Raw genomic sequence first — 22,229 nt, forward strand, 5'->3', positions numbered from 1 at the left:
TTTACCGATTGCGTTTATCATTCTAGTTATCATGCATTCATCTTTCCCATTTCCCTCTCTCGAACCCGCGCTAGGGTTTTTTCGGGCTCTTACTCTGGCTTCTGCTTCTTCTTCTTCTTCTTTTCATCTGGGCATCTCCTTTTCCTTTCTCTTTTCTGTTTTCACCGAAACATTCATCATTCCTCCTCCTCCCATTTATTCTGACTTTTCGTTTTTCCTCCATTTTCAGCTATCTCACGATGGCTCGCTTGAAACAAACTGCGCGCGTCATTGCTTCTTCTTCTGGTGCACAGCCTTCCGCGAGTGCGCCAGCTCCACCACCGCCTGTGGCTACCTCCTACCACGACAATGCCAGGGTCTACCAATGGGCTCCCCTGGCCTTGCTCGCCGAAACCTCCACTCTACTGCCCGAGGGCCATCTCAAGTCCCTGTTAAGTCACAACCCCAATGAGCCTTCCTGCTCCATCGACAGGGAGAACGACTTCAACATTCAAATCCGCATCCCTCCTCGAGAGATGCCTATCTGCGTAGATGACAGGGCCACCAATGGGGTGCCCTTTGTCTTCATCTACTCCGCCATTTTCGAAAGACTAAAGCTGCGCCTCCCTTTCACTTTCTTCGAAAAGGAGCTGATGATGGAGTTAAACGTCGCGCCCTGCCAACTCCATCCAAATGCCTGGGCCTTCATCCGGGCGTTTCAAATCCTCTGCAGTCATTTCGGGCACAACGCCTCCGTGGACGTGTTCCTTTACTTCTTCGAAGCGAAGAACCCTGGGGACAGGTCCTGGGTGAGCCTGAACGGGGTTGCTGGACGGGTGCTCCTGGGCCTGTACCAGCAATCCTTCAAAGACTGGAAGGGCAGATTCTACATGATATCTGCTACCCCTCAAAGTCCAAGCCTGCTCGAGGGGTACCCCCTCTACTGGGTTCCTGGAGTCGAGTTCAAGAAATCCAGGGACCTCGAAGCTATGGCCCCCTATGAGCGCGAGCTGTGTGGGCTGCTCCTGGGGGCCAAGTACAACTCTGCCCGCCTCATCAAAGATGAATTTGATGTGGTGGCTCTGAAAAAATATATAGGTAGCTCTTCTTGCACCTCTTAGGATACTTGTCTCTTCTCATGCATGTGTTTTATGTGCTTTTTGGTTTACCTGCATAACTTGGCCATCTAACCTTTCCTTTTTCCATGTATGCAGACTCGATGACGGGAAAAGATAGGAAGTTGGCCCTGCTGGAGCTTGCCAAACGTAGGGGAGCCAAGGGCACTGGCTCCTCTTCTTCCACAACAGAGCCCATCGCAGCCCCTCCACTCTCGGTCGCACCAGCTGAAGGCCCCGAGCCAGGGAAGAAAAGGAAGAGGCTGGTGAGGGCTTCCGCTTCAACCGCTGCTGCTACTGCTGCTTCAACTGAAGAGGAGAGCTCAGGCTCTCCTCTGGTGCACCGCCAAAGGAAAAGGTGAGCAGTTGAGGGGGCCTCAACTCTCCAGCCTGGGGAGATTGAGGTGGTGGAAGTAGAGGAAGGGTCTTCCCCTCCTCCCTGCGCTCAAACTGCCTCAGAGCCTACCAACCTTCCTTCTCCAGGCCAGCAGTTGCCTCCAACTTCCCAACTGCCATCTTCCCCCCCAGCAGGCCAATCACCTGGTCCACCTGCTCATCTTGCTGGGGGTCCACCACCGCCACTGCCAATCCCCACCGCCACTGCTGAAGGTGGGGGGTCCAGCTTGCGCCCAAGCACTTCTGGGGCCAACCACGAAAACTTCAGCAGGGTCATCACCCTGGTCCGACAACTCATAAGCAACCGGGAGCTTGTTGAGTGGAGTGGTGATGAGGTGGATATGCACCTGGCCAAGCAGGTGGTGCTCTCTCTGGAGTTTTCCACCCAGCATCGCAAGCAACTAGCCCTGGAGAAGAGGGTGAAGGATCTTGAGCATGACAAGGAGTCACTGCGAAGTGACTTTGAAGCTGCCCAAGGATCTGTGGAGTTGATGCGGGGCATGGTGGAGAAAGCTAGGAGGGAGTACCTAGCGCAGGTCCAAGAGACCATCAAGACAGAGATCTTGATGGGGGAAGCTGTTAGCTCCTTGGACTGCACGGCGGTGGAGCTTAAGGCCGAGACTTCCTCCCTGCGCCAACAGAACACTCAGCTGTTGGGGGAGCTCGAGTCCGCCAAAGAAGCAGCTGCTGCTGGGGAGAAAAGACTTGAGGAGGTGGTGGGCAAACTGTCTGAGGCTGCCTCCTCCCTTTTTGCCGTCACCACTGAGAGGGATGCTGCGGAGGCTTCAAAGCAAGAACTGGAGGTGGAGAAGGCCGATTTGATGAACGTGGGTGCTGATGCCCTTACAGACGGATTCGAGCTAGCACTCGAGCAAATCAAATGCGTTCTCCCGGACCTGGACCTCTCGCAGTTCAGCATCTACCATGAAGTGGTGGATGGAAAGCTCATCCCCCCTGCTCCTTAAACCCTTCTTTTCTCTGTAAATTTAATTTATGCACAATTTTCTTATCACACTGAAATTTGTATAAGACTTGACTGTGAATACAAACTTCCCATGCTTCTCTTGTTGCATAAGTTTCTTCCCTTGTATTCTCTTTGAACTTCACTTATCTTTATGTGCGCGACTAACTGCTAGCTAGCTTAGGTTCAACGCGATCTTGGGCTTTACCTTTCCTTTCGCACACAACTAAGTGTTAACCAGCTCAGGCTTAGCGCGATCTTGGGCTTCGTCTTTCACTTTGCGCACGACTAAGTGTTAACTAGCTTAGGCTTAGCGCGATCTGCTTCTCTTACTCTTTGCGCACGACTAAGTGTTAACCAGCTTAGGCTTAGCGCGATCTGCTTCTCTTACTCTTTTGCTTCTACTTGATCACGACTGGCTATTCCCTCAGCTTGGTGTTTAACAGTCCTCGTGCGCTGCTTTGCACTACTAGCCAATTACTGAAGACTCATCAGTGATCGCTCTTTAGTCTTCACTTAGCTTTTTCTGTCGCTCTAGCGCTAAGTGCATAAAGGACTTTGACATCGATCGCTCAAGGTGATGCCTCGTCTTAGGGAAAGAAAAGTGTTTCTCGCTAACCCCTCTTACTTTCCCCAAGGTCATCACCCCTTGGCGGGTTGAGTCGCTCATTCCCTGTCTCACTCCTGGGGTGAGAAGGGTTTCGGACTAAGAGTCTTACTAGGCCAATATTGGTGTATGCCAAGTGGGTAAGGACGTTTTGTCAAACCCTTTCCTTTCCCTCCCTTGGTCTTACTAGCACCCCTGGCTTTCTGTGGCTTTCCTTGCCCTCCACGCGGCCTGGGTGGTGCAGCACTTCCTCTCTTCTCAGAAACCTGTGTTTCTGCCACTATGTGCGCCACCGCACGTCGTCGAATCTCTGCAAAGGTGCTGGGATGGCTCCTGATGAGAGACTCGCTGAATGGGCTAGGCAGCACACCCTTCTTAAACGCGTGCACCAGCATATCTTCATCTTTGCTAGGCAGTCTAACCACTTGTGCCCCAAAGCGGTTGAGGTAGTCCTTCAGCGACTCACCTTGGTACTGGCGCACGTCGAACAGATCGTAGGACACCACTGCAGGTGCCTTGTTGACGATGTATTGTTCAGTGAAGAGCTTCGAGAACTGAGAGAAAGACGTGATATGCCCTTCTGGTAAACTCACGAACCACTCCATGGCGATTCCGCTCAATGTGCTCATGAACATCTTGCAGTACACAGCGTCTGAGCCCCCAGACAACATCATCTGGGTGTGGAATGCCGTCAGATGCGCCTCCGGGTCTTCTACCCCCTTGAACGACGCTTTTACCCCCACCAGGTTGGGAGGCACCATGGTTCCCATGATCTCAGGGGAGAATGGCATGGGAAATGCCCTTGGAGGTGAGGGCTGCCTAGACACCCTTTCGTCAACAACGTGCTCCCTCTGCGCCTGCAGCGTCCTTCTCAACTCTTCGTTGACACGATTCAGCTCATCGTTCCTGCTTTGCGACGCAGCCAACTCCGTCTGCATCCTTTCTTGTTCAACTTTCGACGCTGCAGCGTTATCCTGCAGCGTGCACACCATTTCCAGGACCTGCGCCATTGTCACAGCTCCTTCGTCAGCGGATGGCGCAGGTGATGGTTGTCTGTTTCTAGGAATCCTTCTCTATCAAAGAAACTGATTAAACTCTGGTAAGCTTTAAAACTGTGGTATATATGGGACAACGATTCACTCGGGTCCCACGGTGGGCGCCAAATGATCCTGCCGGCAACTCGAACGTGGACGAATCGCTTCGTAGCACTCTCTGCCCTGTCTACGCGACTGCGTCTTCTGCAGAATCACCCTCAGGACCTTCTCTTGCTGTTCCAAACGTGACCTGCAAAATACACAGACGGCGCCTCTAGCGGCCGTTTGCACTCCGACGATCAAGTTAGTCCAACAGAACCACCAGAAACTGGAAACTAGTAATGTGTGTGTGAGAAAAAACTTGCACTCTGTTTTTCGTCTCTCTTTTTTTTCCTCTTCACTCTCACTCTGATTCTCCCTTTTATCTCTCTTTCCCTGCTTCTGGGCATAACAGAATTCTGTTATGCTTTTCTGGCATGTGTCAGAACCCTGTTATGCTTTTCAGAGAAAGCGTACCTTCAGAATGAGCAATGGGGAGCGTGAGAGTCTGCGCATGTCTGCGCTTGGCTGCGCCTGTCTGTACCTTTAGTGGTACGGAGTGCTCTTTTGTCTGGACCGCACCCCTCTCAGATGATGACACGTGAAGGCCTGCAACTCACATCTAACCACACACGTGTCACTTACTGGAAGGGCTCTAGCGCCTCTCTTTGTCTACCTAAGTTACGCCCTTGCGGAGTAACTTGGGATGCTTCTCTTATCTGGGTAAATCGCATACTCTTAGGAGAACGTCGGGTGTGGCTGGTCTAGGCACACTCACCAAAAGTTACTCTCTGCGTAGGCGACTTACCCTTCACGATGCCACGCACGTAATGGGTTGAGGGAATCACCAATCACCGACTGGCTTACTAGTTCCCTCAGGCCACTCTCGTGCATGATTCCTTGAGGTGTGCTCATGCGAGGTCCATGCGTAATGCTCTCGCTGGGAACCTTAGTCCCAGTTTAACTGCGTGTAACACGAGACCCCGATGACTGATCAGTGTTTATTCGCTTATCGCGCTCTGCCTCCAAGCGCGAGTCTAGGAACTGATCTGCTGGTGGTCACTTGGCTACTGACCACCGATCACCATTCTGGGTGATCTATCCCCCGACCTCTCTGCCGCCTGATCTGTCGGTGGTAACTTGGTTACTGACCACCGATCACCTCTCTTGGCGATCGTCCCCCCGACCACTCTGCCACCTGGTCCACGTGTCACCCTGCGAGTGGTCCACGTGGTTCTCTGATGCTGACGTCATCGACTACCGATGACCGATCGGATCATATCCCAAAGACAAATACGAGTCCAAAGTGTGGCCAAAGCCTTGGTGAAACTCGCACCAGGCACCTGGCTTTGACCCCTGCACCTTGTCGCCCACCTTCTCAGGCGCTTTTAGCCTAGCAGATATGTTAGGAATGGCGATCAGATCCGCCAGTCCCATGACAAACTTGTGCTTAGGCGGGCGATTGTATTCCCGGCGTGCTGGTTGCTGGCGCGCTTGGCTCCTTCCCTTGTTTCTCCTATCGTAGGGATGGCGAGTCCTCTGGTCCTTCCTGGCCGCCGCCACTGTTTCCAGCACCCTCTGCGGCTGGATCCTGGTCTGGGCGCGTGGCCTGGCGGGAGCCACGCTGCCTCTCTTCTCGGCGACTTCACTCTCGTCGGCGATGTAAGCCACCGCAAGTCGCCTGACTTCAGCAAACGTCGCGGGGTGAGCCCTGATCAAGGCCTCGCAGAATGGTCCTGGCTGCACGTCCTTCTTGAAGGCATAGACCAACATTTCTTCATCCTTGGCCGGCGATCTGATCATCTGCGCTCCAAAGCGATTCAGGTAGTCTCTGAGGGACTCTCCCTGGTACTGCCTTATATCAAACAGATCATAAGACACCCTGGGTGGTGCCTTATTCACGATGTACTGCTCAACAAAGATCTTCGAGAACTGTTGAAAATTGGTTATGTGGCCGTTAGGCAGGCTCACAAACCACTCCATCGCCGTTCCCTGGAGCGTACTCACGAACATCTTGCAGTAGACGGCGTCTGACCCTCCCGACAGCATCATCTGCGTATGGAACGTGGTTAGATGAGCCTCTGGATCCTCCACGCCGGTAAAGACAGCCTTGACCGGAACCACGCTCGTGGGAATAGGCGTGTCAGTAATCGCCTGAACAAAAGGCATTGGGAAAACACGAGGTGGCGTCGACGGTGCCACCTCTTCAGCAGAAGAACGCCCTTGCTGCTCCTGAAGAGCTCGACGCAGCTCCTCAGTCACCTTGCTGAGCTCCTCGTTCCTGGCGCGAGAGGCGACCAGATCCTCATGCATTCTCGCCTGCTCTACGCGTGAGGCTTCCACAGTTGCCTGCAACGAACGCATCATCTCTGCCATCTGCGCCATGGTCATGGCGGCGGCGCCTTCGTCAGCAACGGGCGCAACTGGACTTGAACGATTGCTTCTCATTTTTCTCATGAACTCAACGAATCTCAGAGAGCAGCGAACGACACTTCAACCACGATCGAATCAGCGATCAATCGGAGAAAACAGTGCGAAACTGCGCAAGAAAACTCAAGAACACCGTAAGCCTTCAAAGAAAACCACAACTTCACCAGAAACCGCCGCTTCCCTGCGGACAACCAAACGAGCGAAAGAACTCGAACTTCCACCAAACAGATTACGTGTAAACAGCAGGAAACCTCACTCCACCGATCGAAAAGCCAAACGAACGGTATAAAACGCGAATTCACCGAACGAAACTCAAGCAAACAGCGAACGATGGTTGCACCAGCACACAACCACGCAGAAAACTTCGAAAACTTCCAAGAACTCACGCTGTGGATGGGAGCAAGTTTTACACGGCCCCACGGTGGGCGCCTGATGATCCTGCCTGTTGACCAGAACGCTGGAAACTGCCTCGTCAAAGGATCGACGTGTGCACCGCTTCGAACCTCCGTTCCTCTTCGAGATCCACCTCAAGAACCTGCAAAGAAACAGAGCGGCGCCGCTGCGGCCGATCGCACTCCAACGCCCAAGTCAGTGACAGTATCACCAAATACTAAGAGAACAAGAACCGTGCAAATCCTCTCTCACAGTAAGCTCTATAACTCGCAAGCGTAAAGAGTATAATCTGAACGTGCGTACCTCAGAAAGTTGGTTGAGAACTCTTATATACCTGGTTGTTTTCTCTCTCCTGGCAGTTACAGACCTAGACACGTGGCTCGCATCCAGTCGTACACGTGCCATCCTCTGGAGCCTCCTTGACTTGGCGCTGCTTCTACTCTCATTTTGGCTAAGTTACTTATGCATGGTACTGCCTAGTGCATAGCTAACTTGGGAGTGCGATCTCTACTGGAACTGGCGAGTTAGGGGCCTTCATACACCTTCCCTGTGGTCTCGCCGGCCGCCTTCATAATCTGCTTCTCTTTCATCTTTGGTGATGTGCTTGCTCTGGCGATCTCCAATGATCAGGTCGCCTGAATCTACACCTGGCGACTTCATCTTTAACCTGGTGATCGCCGATTCTGGTAAGCTGGAAATCGGAACACGCCAATATGACAACTGGAGACTAAACGAGCCCCCCGACTTCCTTCCCTTTTGCCAAAATGGCGCCTTGCTAACACGCCTATACTGTAGCAGGATGCCACGTCATCACTCCCGACCACCAGGGCGGTACACTTAGCATGAAAATACTTGAAACTAGGTTTTTTGTGGTAGTTGCATGAATATATTGTATATATTTGAAACATGTGTCTTTAGATAGTTTATAATAGTGATAGACATTGATTTACAAGAAATTACAATGAAAAGACTCGAAACTAGTTTTTTTTATGTAGCTGCATGAATTTATTGTATAAATTTGATAGATGAGTCTCACTAGTAGTCATAAACATTGGTTTTCAAGTAATTAGGAAGAAAAGAGTTGAAACCAGTTTTTTATTGGTAGTTGCATGAATTTATTGATATATTTCATAGATGACTCTCTACAGTAGTGATAGACATTGGTTTTCAAGAAATTAGCATGAAAAGAATTGAAACTAGTTTTTTTGTGGTAGTTGCATGCATTTATTGTATATATTTGATAGATAAGTCTCTACAGTAGTTATAGATATTGGTTTTCAAGAAATTAACATGAAGAAAAGACTTGAAACTAGTTTTTTTGTGGTAGTTGCATGATTTTATTGTATGAGTCTCTATGGTAGTGATAGACATTGGTTTTCAAGAAATTAGCATGAAAAGACTTGAAACTAGTTTTTTTTGTGGTAGTTGCATGCATTTATTGTACATATTTGATAGATGAGTCTCTACAGTAGTGATAGATATTGGTTTTGAAGAAATTAGCATGACGAAAAGAAATTAGGAAGAAAAGAGTTGAAACCAGTTTTTTATTGGTAGTTGCATGAATTTATTGATATATTTCATAGATGACTCTCTACAGTAGTGATAGACATTGGTTTTCAAGAAATTAGCATGAAAAGACTTGAAACTAGTTTTTTTGTGGTCGTTGCATGAATTTATAGTATATATTCGATAGATGAGTCTCTATAGTAGTGATAGATATTGGTTTTCAAGAAATTATCATGAAAATACTTGACACTAGGTTTTTTGTGGTAGTTGCATGAATATATTGTATATATTTGACACATGTGTCTTTAGATAGTTTATAAAAGTGATAGACATTGATTTACAAGAAATTACCATGAAAAGACTCGAAACTAGTTTTTTTTATGTAGCTGCATGAATTTATTGTATAAATTTGATAGATGAGTCTCACTAGTAGTCATAAACATTGGTTTTCAAGTAATTAGGAAGAAAAGAGTTGAAACCAGTTTTTTATTGGTAGTTTCATGAATTTATTGATATATTTCAGAGATGACTCTCTACAGTAGTGATAGACATTGGTTTTCAAGAAATTAGCATGAAAAGAATTGACACTAGTTTTTTTGTGGTAGTTGCATGCATTTATTGTATATATTTGATAGATGAGTCTCTACAGTAGTGATAGATATTGGTTTTGAAGAAATTAGCATGAAGAAAAAGTCTTGAAAGTAGTTTTTTTGTGGTAGTTGCATGAATTTATTGTATGAGTCTCTATGATAGTGATAGACATTGGTTTTCAAGAAATTAGCATGAAAAGACTTGATGAAACTAGTTTTTTTTTGTGGTAGTTGCATGCATTTATTGTATATATTTGATAGATGAGTCTCTACAGTAGTGATAGATATTGGTTTTCAAGAAATTAGCATGAAATGAGATGAAACTAGTTTTTTTGTGGTAGTTGCTTGAATTTATAGTATATATTCGATAGATGAGTCTGTGTAGTAGTGATAGATATTGGTTTTCAAGAACTAAGCATGAAAATACGTGAAACTAGGTTTTTTGTGGTAGTTGCATGAATATATTGTATATATTTGACACATGTGTCTTTAGATAGTTTATAGTAGTGATAGACATTGATTTACAAGAAATTACCATGAAATGACTCGAAACTAGTTTTTTTTATGTAGCTGCATGAATTTATTGTATAAATTTGATAGATGAGTCTCACTAGTAGTCATAAACATTGGTTTTCAAGTAATTAGGAAGAAAAGAGTTGAAACCAGTTTTTTATTGGTAGTTGAATGAATTTATTGATATATTTCATAGATGACTCTCTACAGTAGTGATAGACATTGGTTTTCAAGAAATTAGCATGAAAAGAATTGAAACTAGTTTTTTTGTGGTAGTTGCATGCATTTAATGTATATATTTGATAGATAAGTCTCTACAGTAGTTATAGATATTGGTTTTCAAGAAATTAACATGAAGAAAAGACTTGAAACTAGTTTTTTTGTGGTAGTTGCATGAATTTATTGTATGAGTCTCTATGGTAGTGATAGACATTGGTTTTCAAGAAATTAGCATGAAAAGACTTGAAACTAGTTTTTTTTGGGGTAGTTGCATGCATTTATTGTACATATTTGATAGATGAGTCTCTACAGTAGTGATAGATATTTGGTTTTCAAGAAATTAGCATGAAGAAAAGACTTGAAACTAGTTTTGTTTTGGTAGTTGCATGAATTTATAGTATATATTCGATAAATGAGTCTCTATAGTAGTGATAGATATTGGTTTTCAAGAAATTAGCATGAAAATACTTGACACTAGGTTTTTTGTGGTAGTTGCATGAATATATTTTATATATTTGACACATGTGTCTTCAGATAGTTTATAAAAGTGATAGACATTGATTTACAAGAACTTACCATGAAAAGACTCGAAACTAGCTTTTTTTCTGTAGCTGCATGAATTTATTGTATAAATTTGATAGATGAGTCTCACAAGTAGTGATAAACATTGGTTTTCAAGTAATTAGGAAGAAAAGAGTTGAAACCAGTTTTTTATTGGTAGTTCCATGAATTTATTGATATATTTCATAGATGACTCTCTACAGTAGTGATAGACATTGGTTTTCAAGAAATTAGCATGAAAAGAATTGAAACTAGTTTTTTTGTGGTAGTTGCATGCATTTATTGTATATATTTGATAGGTAAGTCTCTACAGTAGTTATAGATATTGGTTTTCAAGAAATTAACATGAAGAAAAGACTTGAAACTAGTTTTTTTGTGGTAGTTGCATGATTTTATTGTATGAGTCTCTATGGTAGTGATAGACATTGGTTTTCAAGAAATTAGCATGAAAAGACTTGAAACTAGTTTTTTTTGTGGTAGTTGCATGCATTTATTGTACATATTTGATAGATGAGTCTCTACAGTAGTGATAGATATTGGTTTTGAAGAAATTAGCATGACGAAAAGACTTGAAACTAGTTTTTTTGTGGTCGTTGCATGAATTTATAGTATATATTCGATAGATGAGTCTCTATAGTAGTGATAGATATTGGTTTTCAAGAAATTATCATGAAAATACTTGACACTAGGTTTTTTGTGGTAGTTGCATGAATATATTGTATATATTTGACACATGTGTCTTTAGATAGTTTATAAAAGTGATAGACATTGATTTACAAGAAATAACCATGAAAAGACTCAAAACTAGTTTTTTTTATGTAGCTGCATGAATTTATTGTATAAATTTGATAGATGAGTCTCACAAGTAATGATAAACATTGGTTTTCAAGTAATTAGGAAGAAAAGAGTTGAAACCAGTTTTTTATTGGTAGTTCCATGAATTTATTGATATATTTCATAGATGACTCTCTACAGTAGTGATAGACATTGGTTTTCAAGAAATTAGCATGAAAAGAATTGAAAATAGTTTTTTTGTGGTAGTTGCATGCATTTATTGTATATATTTGATAGATAAGTCTCTACAGTAGTTATAGATATTGGTTTGCAAGAAATTAACATGGAGAAAAGACTTGAAACTAGTTTTTTTGTGGTAGTTGCATGAATTTATTGTATGAGTCTCTATGGTAGTGATAGACATTGGTTTTCAAGAAATTAGCATGAAAAGACTTGAAACTAGTATTTTTTTTGGTAGTTGCATGCATTTATTGTACATATTTGATAGATGAGTCTCTACAGTAGTGATTGATATTGGTTTTCAAGAAATTAGCATGAAGAAAAGACTTGAAACTAGTTTTTTTGGGGTAGTTGCATGAATTTATAGTATACATTCAATAGATGAGTCTCTATAGTAGTGATAGATATTGGTTTTCAAGAAATTAGCATGAAAACTCCTGAAACTAGGTTTTTTGTGGTAGTTGCATGAATATATTGTATATATTTGACACATGTGTCTTTAGATAGTTTATAATAGTGATTGACATTGATTTACAAGAAAAGACTCGAAACTAGTTTTTTTTATGTAGCTGCATGAATTTTTGTAGAAAATTGATAGTTGAGTCTCACTAGTAGTGATAAACATTGGTTTTCAAGTAATTAGGAAGAAAAGAGTTGAAACTAGTTTTTTATTGGTAGTTCCATGAATTTATTGATATATTTCATAGATGACTCTCTACAGTAGTGTTAGACAATGGTTTTCAAGAAATTAGCATTAACAGAATTGAAACTAGTTTTTTTGTGGTAGTTCCATGCATTTATTGTATATATTTGATAGATGAGTCTATACAGTAGTGATAGATATTGGTTTTCAAGAAATTAGCATGAAGAAAAGACTTGAAACTAGTTTTTTTGTGGTAGTTGCATGAATTTATTGTATGAGTCTCTATGGTAGTGATAGACATTGGTTTTTAAGAAATTAGCATGAAGAAAAGATTTGAAACTAGTTTTTTTGTGGTAGTTGCATGAATTTAATGCATGAGTCTCTATGGTAGTGATAGACATTGGTTTTCAAGAAATTAGCATGAAAAGGCTTGAAACTAGTTTTTTTTGTGGTAGTTGCATGCATTTATTGTATATATTTGATAGATGAGTCTCTACAGTAGTGATAGATATTGGTTTTCAAGAAATTAGCATGAAAATTCCTGAAACTAGGTTTTTTGTGGTAGTTGCATGAATATATTGTATATATTTGACACATGTGTCTTTAGATAGTTTATAATAGTGATAGACATTGATTTATAAGAAATTACAATGAAAAGACTCGAAACTAGTTTTTTTTATGTAGCTGCATGAATTTTTGGAGAAAATTGATAAATGAGTCTCACTAGTAGTGATAAACATTGGTTTTCAAGTAATTAGGAAGAAAAAGGTTGAAACTAGTTTTTTATTGGTAGTTGCATGAATTTATTGATATATTTAATAGATGACTCTTTACAGTAGTGATAGACATTGGTTTTCAAGAAATTAGCATGAAGAAAAGACTTGAAACTAGTTTTTTTGTGGTAGTGGCATGAATTTATTGTATGAGTCTCTATAGTAGTGATAGACATTGGTTTTCAAGAAATTAGCATGAAAAGACTTGAAACTAGTTTTTTTTTTTTGTGGTAGTTGATGGAGGAGGGCCAAGCACATCTAGCCATGGGAGCCAAAGCCCAAACCATGAAAAGCGTCTAGACCAAGGAGAGCGTCTAGCTCCAAGGAGTGAGCGTCTAGGACGTGAAGAAAGGAAGCTATCCATGGAGCGTCTAGATGTGAACCTAGACCGTCTAGGTCCTCTCACAAGATCAATGGCTAAGCATGTACAAGCACAAGTGGATGAAGCTACGGATGGAAGAGAGAAAGCCTTGTATATGTTGCATAAAGGCCCAATAGGGGTACTTAGTAATTATAGTAGTGTAGAAAGTATTTTGAGTGAAACTTTCTAGAACCTTGCTAGGTGTGACCGGTCATGGCACATGGTCTAGGCTTTGCATTTCATTTGGTTTACATTTCATTATGTATTAGCTTAGGTCTTACGTCCCAAATAGCCTATAAATAGGGAGGCTAACTCATGTATTTTCCAAGTTTATTGTGAGTAAAGTTATGCTGCCAATTTGTGCTCAACTTTGCTTCTCCCTAGAATCCTAGGCTCTAAACTTCAATTCCTTCATCTTTTCCCTGGAGCTGGCCAAACCACTCAATACCCATACTTATCATGCACCTACAAGATCAACACCACTCTTAGGAGGATCTTGCTCACTCTCATTCATTGCTTCCGCCCCATACTCTACATGGATTCAAGAAGAACTTCATGAAAATGCCATCATTTGGTATCATGAGCTTTGGTTCTTCAAGATGAGTAGCTTCTTGTCTTTTCAATTTTAGTTCTTCTTTATTTCATATTGTCATTTACTTTCCATACTTGTCTTGCTGTTTTTTACATTTTAATTTTGTTCGTGGTGTGCTTTGTGGAAGATCCAACCGAAGCACTCTTTTTCAATTGATCTTGAACAAGTTCTTGTGCAATTTGTCATAGGATTCCATACACCTTTGAGTTGCTATTTTCTTTTAGGCTTTTGAGTCTTTATTGCTTTCATTATTTGGTTCATATTATGCTTTGAGTCTTTAATTTTCTGAATCTATACATGTTTTGTCAAGTCATGTTCATCCATATTGTCAACAATTCATAGTAGTCCTTTTATTTGGCTTGATTGTTTCTTGATTTTGGGTCTCTTTATTTTGCTTGAATCTGCTGTTCTTTGCTCCTTTGGTGCCTTTTAATTTTTAGTTTGAGTTCATATTGTGTTTAGATTCTACACAATTCTATTTCACAAATTTCCATTGTGTCTAAACTTTGGTATCTTGCTGTTTTTTGTTTCCAGTTTTCAGATTCCCCTGTTTCACCTTCTCTGTTTTGGCTGTTTTAACCCAGAAAAATATTTCCACTCATAGGAAAATTTTGATTCTCTGGAAAATGCAAGTTTAAAGTGTTATAGAAAGGACAAAAAAAGAATTAGGTCAAAAGAAGCAACAGAAAAAAAATGATAAATCTTTTAAAATCAGAGTGCAAATCTGAAGCGCTCCAGCTGGCCTAACCGAACACCAAAATTGCAAAATTTATTAAAAACAAATGGTGCATGTGTTTTGAGTGATTCCAAAGTCAGATTTTATATAAGATCCTGAATCTCTTGCATATCAAATTTCAGAGTCAAATTTTAAAAATACAGCTCAGCATAAATCGGGGAACAAACACGTTTCTGGCCCACAACATTTTCCAGTGGTGCTGTTTTTTTTTATTTGGTCATCTAATCTAGTGCTTTTCTTTAGGAATTCTTTTGTGTGCCAACCTTTAATTGAGTACCTTTATTTGTTTGCTTTAATTACTTGACTCTCTTTCTAGTTGTCACAATCTAAATCCTTTTGGTGGTACTGTTTTATTCAATTAAATTTGTTTCTTGCTTTTGTTCTTTGACCTCTAATTTGGGTGCTGGAATTTAATTCTTCTTTGGTGCTTATGTGAATGGGAACTTGATTTGGTTAAGGTTTAGCTCTTTGCTAGGTGCTGGAAATTGGAGAATTAAAGACCATCATTCTAAGGAGAAGACAAGGCCAAGGCCGAAACAAGCATTCTTGAAATAAACACTACAAACACTTGGAAGATCAACAAGCAAAGACAACAAAGAAGTGCACTAACCAAAAGAGGATCAACAAAGGGAGTTCTCTTATTTCCTTTGCAACTTGGTTTATTGTTAATTACGTTTTAGACGGTGAGTGTGTCTTCAAGGGCTCAAAGTGTCCAAGAAGCCTCACCTAGGGCCGAATAGTATAGCATTCTTGTTTAGTAATTGTTACTTGTTTGTAATTGCTTTTCTTTTGCTTTCATAGCTACGTTTTGCATGGTTAGTTTTGTTAAATTTGTGTTAAAAACGACTAGTTTTGTTGCATAGATAGCTTACATTGTTTTCTTGCATTTATTTCTCAACTTATTTGTGTTCTAAGTGTTTCACTAAGAGAAAGTCTTGTGTGAAGATATTGGAGGATAGTTTTTGGCAAGGAAAAGGCTTGGTACTTAAGTAGTCCTTTGTGACTTGTACCGCCCTGGTGGTCGGGTGTGATGACGTGGCATCCTGCTACAGTATAGGCGTGTTGACAAGGCGCCAGGTTGACAGTTGGGAAGGAAGTCGGGAGGCACGTGTAGTCGCCGATAGTTAAGTTGGCGTGTTCCGATCTCCAGCTTACCAGAATAGGCGATCGCCAGGTTGGGGATGAAGTCACCAGATGCGGACTCAGGCGACCAGGCAGTCGGAGATCGCCAGAACAAGCACATCGCCGAAGTTAAAGGAGAAGCAGATTATGAAGGCGGCCGGCGAGACCACAGGGAAGGTGTATGAAGGCCCTACCTCGCCAGTTTTAGTAGAGATCGCACTCCTGAGTTAGCTATGCACTGGGCAGCACCATGCATAGGTAACTTAGCCAAAATGAGAGTAGAAGCAGCGCCAAGTCAGGGAGCCTCCAGATGATGGCACGTGTACAGTTGGATACGAGCCACGTGTCCAAGTCTGTAACTGCCAGGAGAGAGAAAACCACCAGGTATATAAGAGTTCCTAACAGATTTTCTAAGGTACGCACGTTCAGTTCATACACTTTACGCTTGCGAGTGACAGAGCCGTTTGTGAGAGAGATTTGCACGGTTCCAGTTCTTAGTATTTGGTGATACCGTCACTGACTTGAGCGTCAGAGTGCGATCGGCCGCAGCGGCGCCGTATCGTTTCTTTGCAGGTTCTTGAGATAGATCCAGAGGAGGAACGGAGGTGAAAAGCGGCGCGCACGTCGATCCTTTGACGAGGCATTCTCCAGCGCTCCGGTCAACAGGCAGGATCATCAGGCGCCCACCGTGGGGCCGTGTAAAGCGTGCTCCCATCCACAGCGTGAGTTCGTGGAGGTTTTCGAGGTTTTCTGCGCGGTTGTGTGCTGGTGCAACCGTCGTTCTTGGTTTCTTTGAGTTTCGTTCGGTGAAGTTTGTGTTTTAAACCGTTCGTTTGGCTTTTCGATCGGCGGATTCGAGTTCTTTCGAGTGGTTGTTTGGTTCGCGGGGAAACGGTGGTTTTTGGTGAAGCTGCGATTTTCTTCGAAGGTTCGCGGTGTTCTTGAAGTTCTTACGCAGTTTCTTGAATCTTCTCCGATCGGTCGCTGATTCGTTCGTGGTTGAAGTGTTATTTGCTGTACTTCTGTGGTTCGCTGAAGTTAATGAGAAAGATGAGAAGCAATCGTTCCAGTCCCGTGGCTCCCGTCGCAGCTGAAGGCGACGCCGCTATGACCATGGCGCAGATGGCAGAAATGATGCGCTCATTGCAGGCCACTGTAGAAGCCTCGCGCGTCGAGCAGGCAAGGATACATGAAGACCTGGTCGCCTCTCGCGCCAGGAACGAGAAGCTCAGCAAGGTAGCTGAGGAGCTACGTCGAGCTCTTCAGGAGCAGCAGGTTCGTTCTTCTGCTGAAGAGGTGGCACCGTCGACGCCGCCTCGTGTTTTCCCAATGCCTTTCATTCAGGCGATTACCGACACGCCAATTCCCACGAGCGTGGTCCCGGTTAAAGCTGTTTTTACTGGCGTGGAAGATCCAGAGGCTCATCTGACCACGTTCCACACACAGATGATGCTGTCAGGAGGGTCGGATGCTGTCTATTGTAAGATGTTCGTGAGCACGCTCCAGGGAACGACGATGGAGTGGTTTGTGAGCCTGCCTAATTTTCAGCAATTCTCGAAAATCTTTGTCGAGCAGTATATTGTGAACAAGGCACCGCCCAGGGTGTCCTATGACCTGTTTGATATAAGGCAGTACCATGGGGAGTCCCTCAGAGACTACCTCAATCGCTTCGGAGCGCAGATGGTCAGATCGCCGGCCAAGGATGAAGAAATGCTAGTTTATGCCTTCAAGAAGGGCGTGCAGCCAGGGCCGTTCTGCGAAGCCTTGATCAGGGCTCATCCAGCGACGTTTGCTGAAGTCAGGCGACTTGCGGTGGCTCACATCGCCGACGAGAGTGAGGTCGCCGAGAAGAGAGGCAGTGTGGCTCCCGTTAGGCCACGCGCCCAGACCAGGATCCAGCCACAGAGGGTGCTGGAAACGGCAGCGGCGGCCAGAAAGGATCAAAGGACTCACTATCCTTACGATAGGAGAAACAAGGGAAGAAGCCAAGCGCGCCAACCGCCAGCACGCCAACAACCAGCACGCCGGGAATACAATCGCCCGCCTAAGCACAAATTCGTCATGGGACTAGCGGACCTGATTGCTATCCCTAACATATCTGCTAGGTTGAAGGCGCCCGAGAAGGTGGGCGACAAGGTGTTAGGGTCGAAGCCGGATGTCTGGTGCGAGTTCCACCAGTGCTTTGGCCACAACCTGGACTCGTGTTTGTCTTTAGGGTACCAGCTCGACGATCTGGTTAAGAGCGGGTTCCTAAACGACTATCTGCTGGACAGAAGGACCGGAGGAGCGTCGAGTTCCCAGCCGGCAGGGGGAGAAGCTCAGCAACATGAGATGCCTATCCATGGGGAGATCCACACCATTGCAGGGGGTTTCTCAGGTGGTGGATGCACCGCATCGCAGAGGAAAAAATACGCGCGATCGGTGATGTCGGTGGACATGTTTGAAGACCACTCGCCCGAAGTGGACATTACGTTCACCAAGCAGGATCTTCGGGACGTTGTGCCTCACGACAACGATCCCATTGTTATTTCGTTGATCACGGCGGGAAGGAAGGTTCACCGAGTTCTGGTGGACCAAGGAAGTTCGGCAGATGTGATGTTCTGGCCGACTTTCACGCAGCTAGAATTGCCCCTCGACCAGCTGAGGCCCTATGGAGGGTGCTTGTACGGGTTCGCTGGCGACCAGGTGGAAGTCAGGGGGTACATTGAGCTGAGAACCACGTTTACCGATGAGGCTGGGTCGAGGACGGAGAAAATCAAGTACCTCATCGTAAACGCCCCTTCAGCATATAACATCCTGCTGGGAAGGCCCACCCTTAACAGGATAGGCGCAATTCCATCGACTCGGCACATGAAGGTGAAGCTGCCGTCCATGGAAGGGGTGGTAATCACGATAAAGTCTGGTCAGAAGGAAGCGAAAAAGTGCTATGAGAATAGCCTGAAAAATAAAAGATCATTGAGCTATGTCACAACCACCCCACCGCCCGGTGTGAAGCCCAGACCGCCGATAATGGAGGAGGCCGCCGGAAGGGACGTAGAGATGGTAGATGCTGAGCTGGGGGAGAGGAATGCTGGCCTGGAGGAAGAAGAGGCGCGGAATCGCCCGGAGGAAGCAAGGGAACTCGGAATTGCCAAGGCGGTGATCGCCAGAGAATCAAGGCCCAAGCCCGTCGAGCAGTGGCTCGAGAAGGAGATCGGGGGGAAAGTTTTCAAGCTCGGAAGATCTCTGGAGGTCGATCTCCAGGACCAGATCGCCAAGGTGATTGAACGGCATCTGGACGCGTTTGCCTAGTCCGCTTCGGACATGCCCGGGATCGATCCCGACTTCTGGTGCCATCATCTGGCGATGGACAACATGGTGAGACCGGTGCGGCAAAGAAGGAGGAAATTTAATGAAGAGAGGAGGCAGGCGATCAAGGATGAGACCCAGAAATTCCTCGCTGCAGGCCACATCAGGGAAGTCCAGTACCCTGAGTGGTTGGCAAATGTCGTGCTGGTGAAGAAGAGCAACGGGAAATGGCGCATGTGCGTCGATTTCACCGATCTGAATAAGGCTTGCCCAAAGGATTCGTATCCTTTGCCAAGCATTGATGCCCTGGTTGATAGTGCCGCAGGGTGCAAGCTGCTAAGTTTCCTGGATGCCTTCTCGGGCTATAATCAGATCAAGATGCATCCCATGGATGAAGAAAAAACAGCCTTCATGACGGAGAGGTCGTGCTACTGCTATAAGGTGATGCCGTTTGGGCTGAAGAATGCGGGGGCCACGTACCAGAGGCTGATGGACCGAGTACTTGCACCAATGCTGGGAAGGAACGTGCAAGCTTACGTCGATGACATGGTCGTGACCTCGCAGGAGAAAAGCAAGCACGTTGCAGACTTGGAAGAATTGTTCACGACGATCGCCAAGTTTAAGTTGAAGCTCAACCCGGAGAAGTGCATTTTCGGCGTGGAGGCTGGGAAGTTCTTGGGCTTTCTTTTAACTGAAAGAGGAATAGAGGCCAACCCGGACAAGTGTGCCGCCATCTTGGCGATGAGAAGCCCGACTACAGTGAAAGAAGTCCACCAGCTGACGGGTCGGATGGCGGCCCTATCCCGCTTCGTGTCAGCGAGCGGAGAAAAGGGACATCCCTATTTCCAGTGTCTGCGGCGCAATAATAAGTTCGCTTGGACGAAAGAGTGCGAGGAGGCTTTCGTCAAGCTGAAGGAATATTTGGCGAGCCCGCCGGTTCTGTGCAAACCACTGGCGGGAATCCCTCTCAGGTTGTATTTCGCTGTGACTGAGAGGGCGGTGAGTGCGGTGCTCGCCCAGGACCAGGATCAGGCTCAGAAGCCTATTTATTTCGTGAGTAAAGTGTTGCAGGGCCCAGAAACGAGGTATCAGGCCCTGGAGAAGGCTGCGCTGGCTGTGGTGTTTTCGGCGAGGAGGTTGCGCCACTACTTCCACAGCTTCACAATACTGGTGATGACTGACCTGCCCATCCAGAAGGTCTTAAAGAAACCTGACGTTGCAGGAAGAATGGTGAAGTGGGCAGTCGAATTGTCAGAATTTGACATTAAATATGAGCCTCGAGGCCCGATCAAAGGGCAAATCTTTGCAGATTTTGTAGTTGAGCTCTCTTCAGAGGCGACGCGGGTTGAAGGAGACGATTTTCGTTGGGTGCTCTCGGTGGATGGATCGTCAAACCAGCAGGGTAGCGGTGCTGGAGTCATATTGGAAGGACCCAACGGCGTGCTGATCGAACAATCGTTGAGATTCGCCTTCAAAGCCAGCAACAATCAAGCAGAGTATGAGGCGCTGATCGCCGGGATTCTGCTGGCTAAGGAAATGGGAGCCAGAGTGCTGATGGCTAAGAGTGACTCGCTGCTAGTCACAGGGCAAGTAACAGGCGAGTTCCAGGCTAAAGATCCACAAATGGCGGCTTACTTGGCGTATGTGCAGGAATTGAAGAGTTCCTTTGCCTCTTTTGAAGTGGTGCATGTGCCCCGAGAACAGAATGCCCGAGCTGACTTGCTCGCTAAGCTCGCCAGCTCAGGCAAGGGGGGTAGGCAGAGGACAGTGATTCAAGAAACTTTGAAGACGCCGAGGGCATTTGTAGCAGATCACCTAGTCCTTCAGATAAGCAGGTCGACGGAGAGAGCAGCGAGAAGCCATAAGTCTTTGACGCAAGAAACTCTGAGATCGCCGAGAATTAGAGCATGTCGAGGAGGGAAAGTGGACGTGATGCAGGTCTGTGCCACCCATGAGCCAGACACTTGGATAACACAGTACAAGCGGTGCCTGGCGGATGGCCTCCTCCCGCTAGATCCAACAGAAGCTAGGAAGGTAAAGAAAAATTCCAGCAAGTATACATTGATTGATGGCGATCTGTACAGGTTTGGATTCACTCACCCACTCCTGGAATGTATACACGGCGAGAAGTGCACGAGGATTATGGCAGAGCTCCACGAAGGTATATGTGGAAGTCACGTCGGGGGTCGAGCTCTGGCCGCGAGGACTCTCCGTGCAGGCTACTACTGGCCATCCATGAGAGAAGATTGCAAGAAGTATGCCCAGTGCTGCAAACAATGCCAGCAGCACGCCGATTGGCACAAGGCACCTCCCGAGGAGTTGAAGTCGATCTATAGCCCTTGGCCGTTTCATACTTGGGGAATCGACATCCTGGGACCTTTTCCACTGGCGATCAGGCAGATGAAGTACTTGGTGCTGGCGATTGAGTATTTCACCAAGTGGATTGAAGCAGAACCAGTGGCCCAGATCACCGCGCACAAGATCGAAGGCTTTGTATGGAAGAATATTGTGTGCCGGTTTGGAGTGCCTAAGCGCCTGGTATCAGATAATGGGACTCAGTTTGCGAGCCACCTGTTGAAGAAGCTTTGTGAAGGGGTTGGAATTCAGCAAGTGTTCGCATCCGTCGAGCACCCTTTGACGAATGGCCAGGTGGAATCAGCTAATCGGGTGTTGCTGAGAGGTTTGAAGAGAAGGCTCGAGAAAGCCAAGGGAAGTTGGGCTGAGGAGGTACCCCGTATAGTTTGGGCGTACCACACCACCGAGCAGTCAGGAACCCACGAGACCCCGTTTAGCTTGGTCTATGGGTGTGATGCCATGATTCCAGTCGAGATTCAGGAGAGCTCGCCGAGATTCCAGAACTTTGTAGAGGAAGACTCGAATGAAGAGAGAAGGCTGAACCTGGATCTGCTGGACGAAGTCAGGGAGGAGGCAAGGCTGAAGGCTGAGGCGGTGAAGAGAAGGGTCGAGCGAAGGTACAACTCGAAGGTGATGCCAAGGCAGTTTAGAGAAGGCAATTTGGTGATGAGGAAGGCCCACCAGTACGAGATGGAGAATAAGCTATCACCCAAGTGGACTGGACCGTTCAGAATAACCGAGGCACTCGGGAACGGAGCCTATCGCTTGGAGACGCTGGAAGGGGGGGCGATCCCTCGTACCTGGAACGCCACACACCTGAAGTTGTACTATAGCTAAGAACTTTGTAAGTAAAGACAAACACAAGTGTTATATTGCAATGTTTCTGTTAAAACAGTTTCAAGGGGGCACTCTTTTTTCCCTAAGGAGGGTTTTTAATGAGGCCACCCAATAAGAGAAGAGTTTTCGAAGTATAAGGTGTTTTCAGATTGCATATGTGTTATT

The 22,229-nt window shown here is 45.5% G+C and overlaps 1 protein-coding gene across 1 annotated transcript in view; it reads left to right on the forward strand.

Moving 5' to 3' along the window:
• The first annotated feature begins 1,198 nt into the window (after nucleotides 1-1,198).
• The window catches only part of LOC137836782 (uncharacterized), a 54,114-nt gene continuing 33,083 nt past the window's right edge, over nucleotides 1,199-22,229 (forward strand). Inside the window, exons 1-2 of the mRNA XM_068645513.1 lie at nucleotides 1,199-1,432; nucleotides 1,484-2,157. Of these exons, the coding sequence (XP_068501614.1) occupies nucleotides 1,199-1,432; nucleotides 1,484-2,157 (908 nt within the window). The remainder of the gene's footprint in view (nucleotides 1,433-1,483; nucleotides 2,158-22,229) is intronic.

This window comes from Phaseolus vulgaris, chromosome 11 (genome assembly GCF_000499845.2).
Source record: "Phaseolus vulgaris cultivar G19833 chromosome 11, P. vulgaris v2.0, whole genome shotgun sequence".
NCBI classification, from domain to species: domain Eukaryota; kingdom Viridiplantae; phylum Streptophyta; class Magnoliopsida; order Fabales; family Fabaceae; genus Phaseolus; species Phaseolus vulgaris.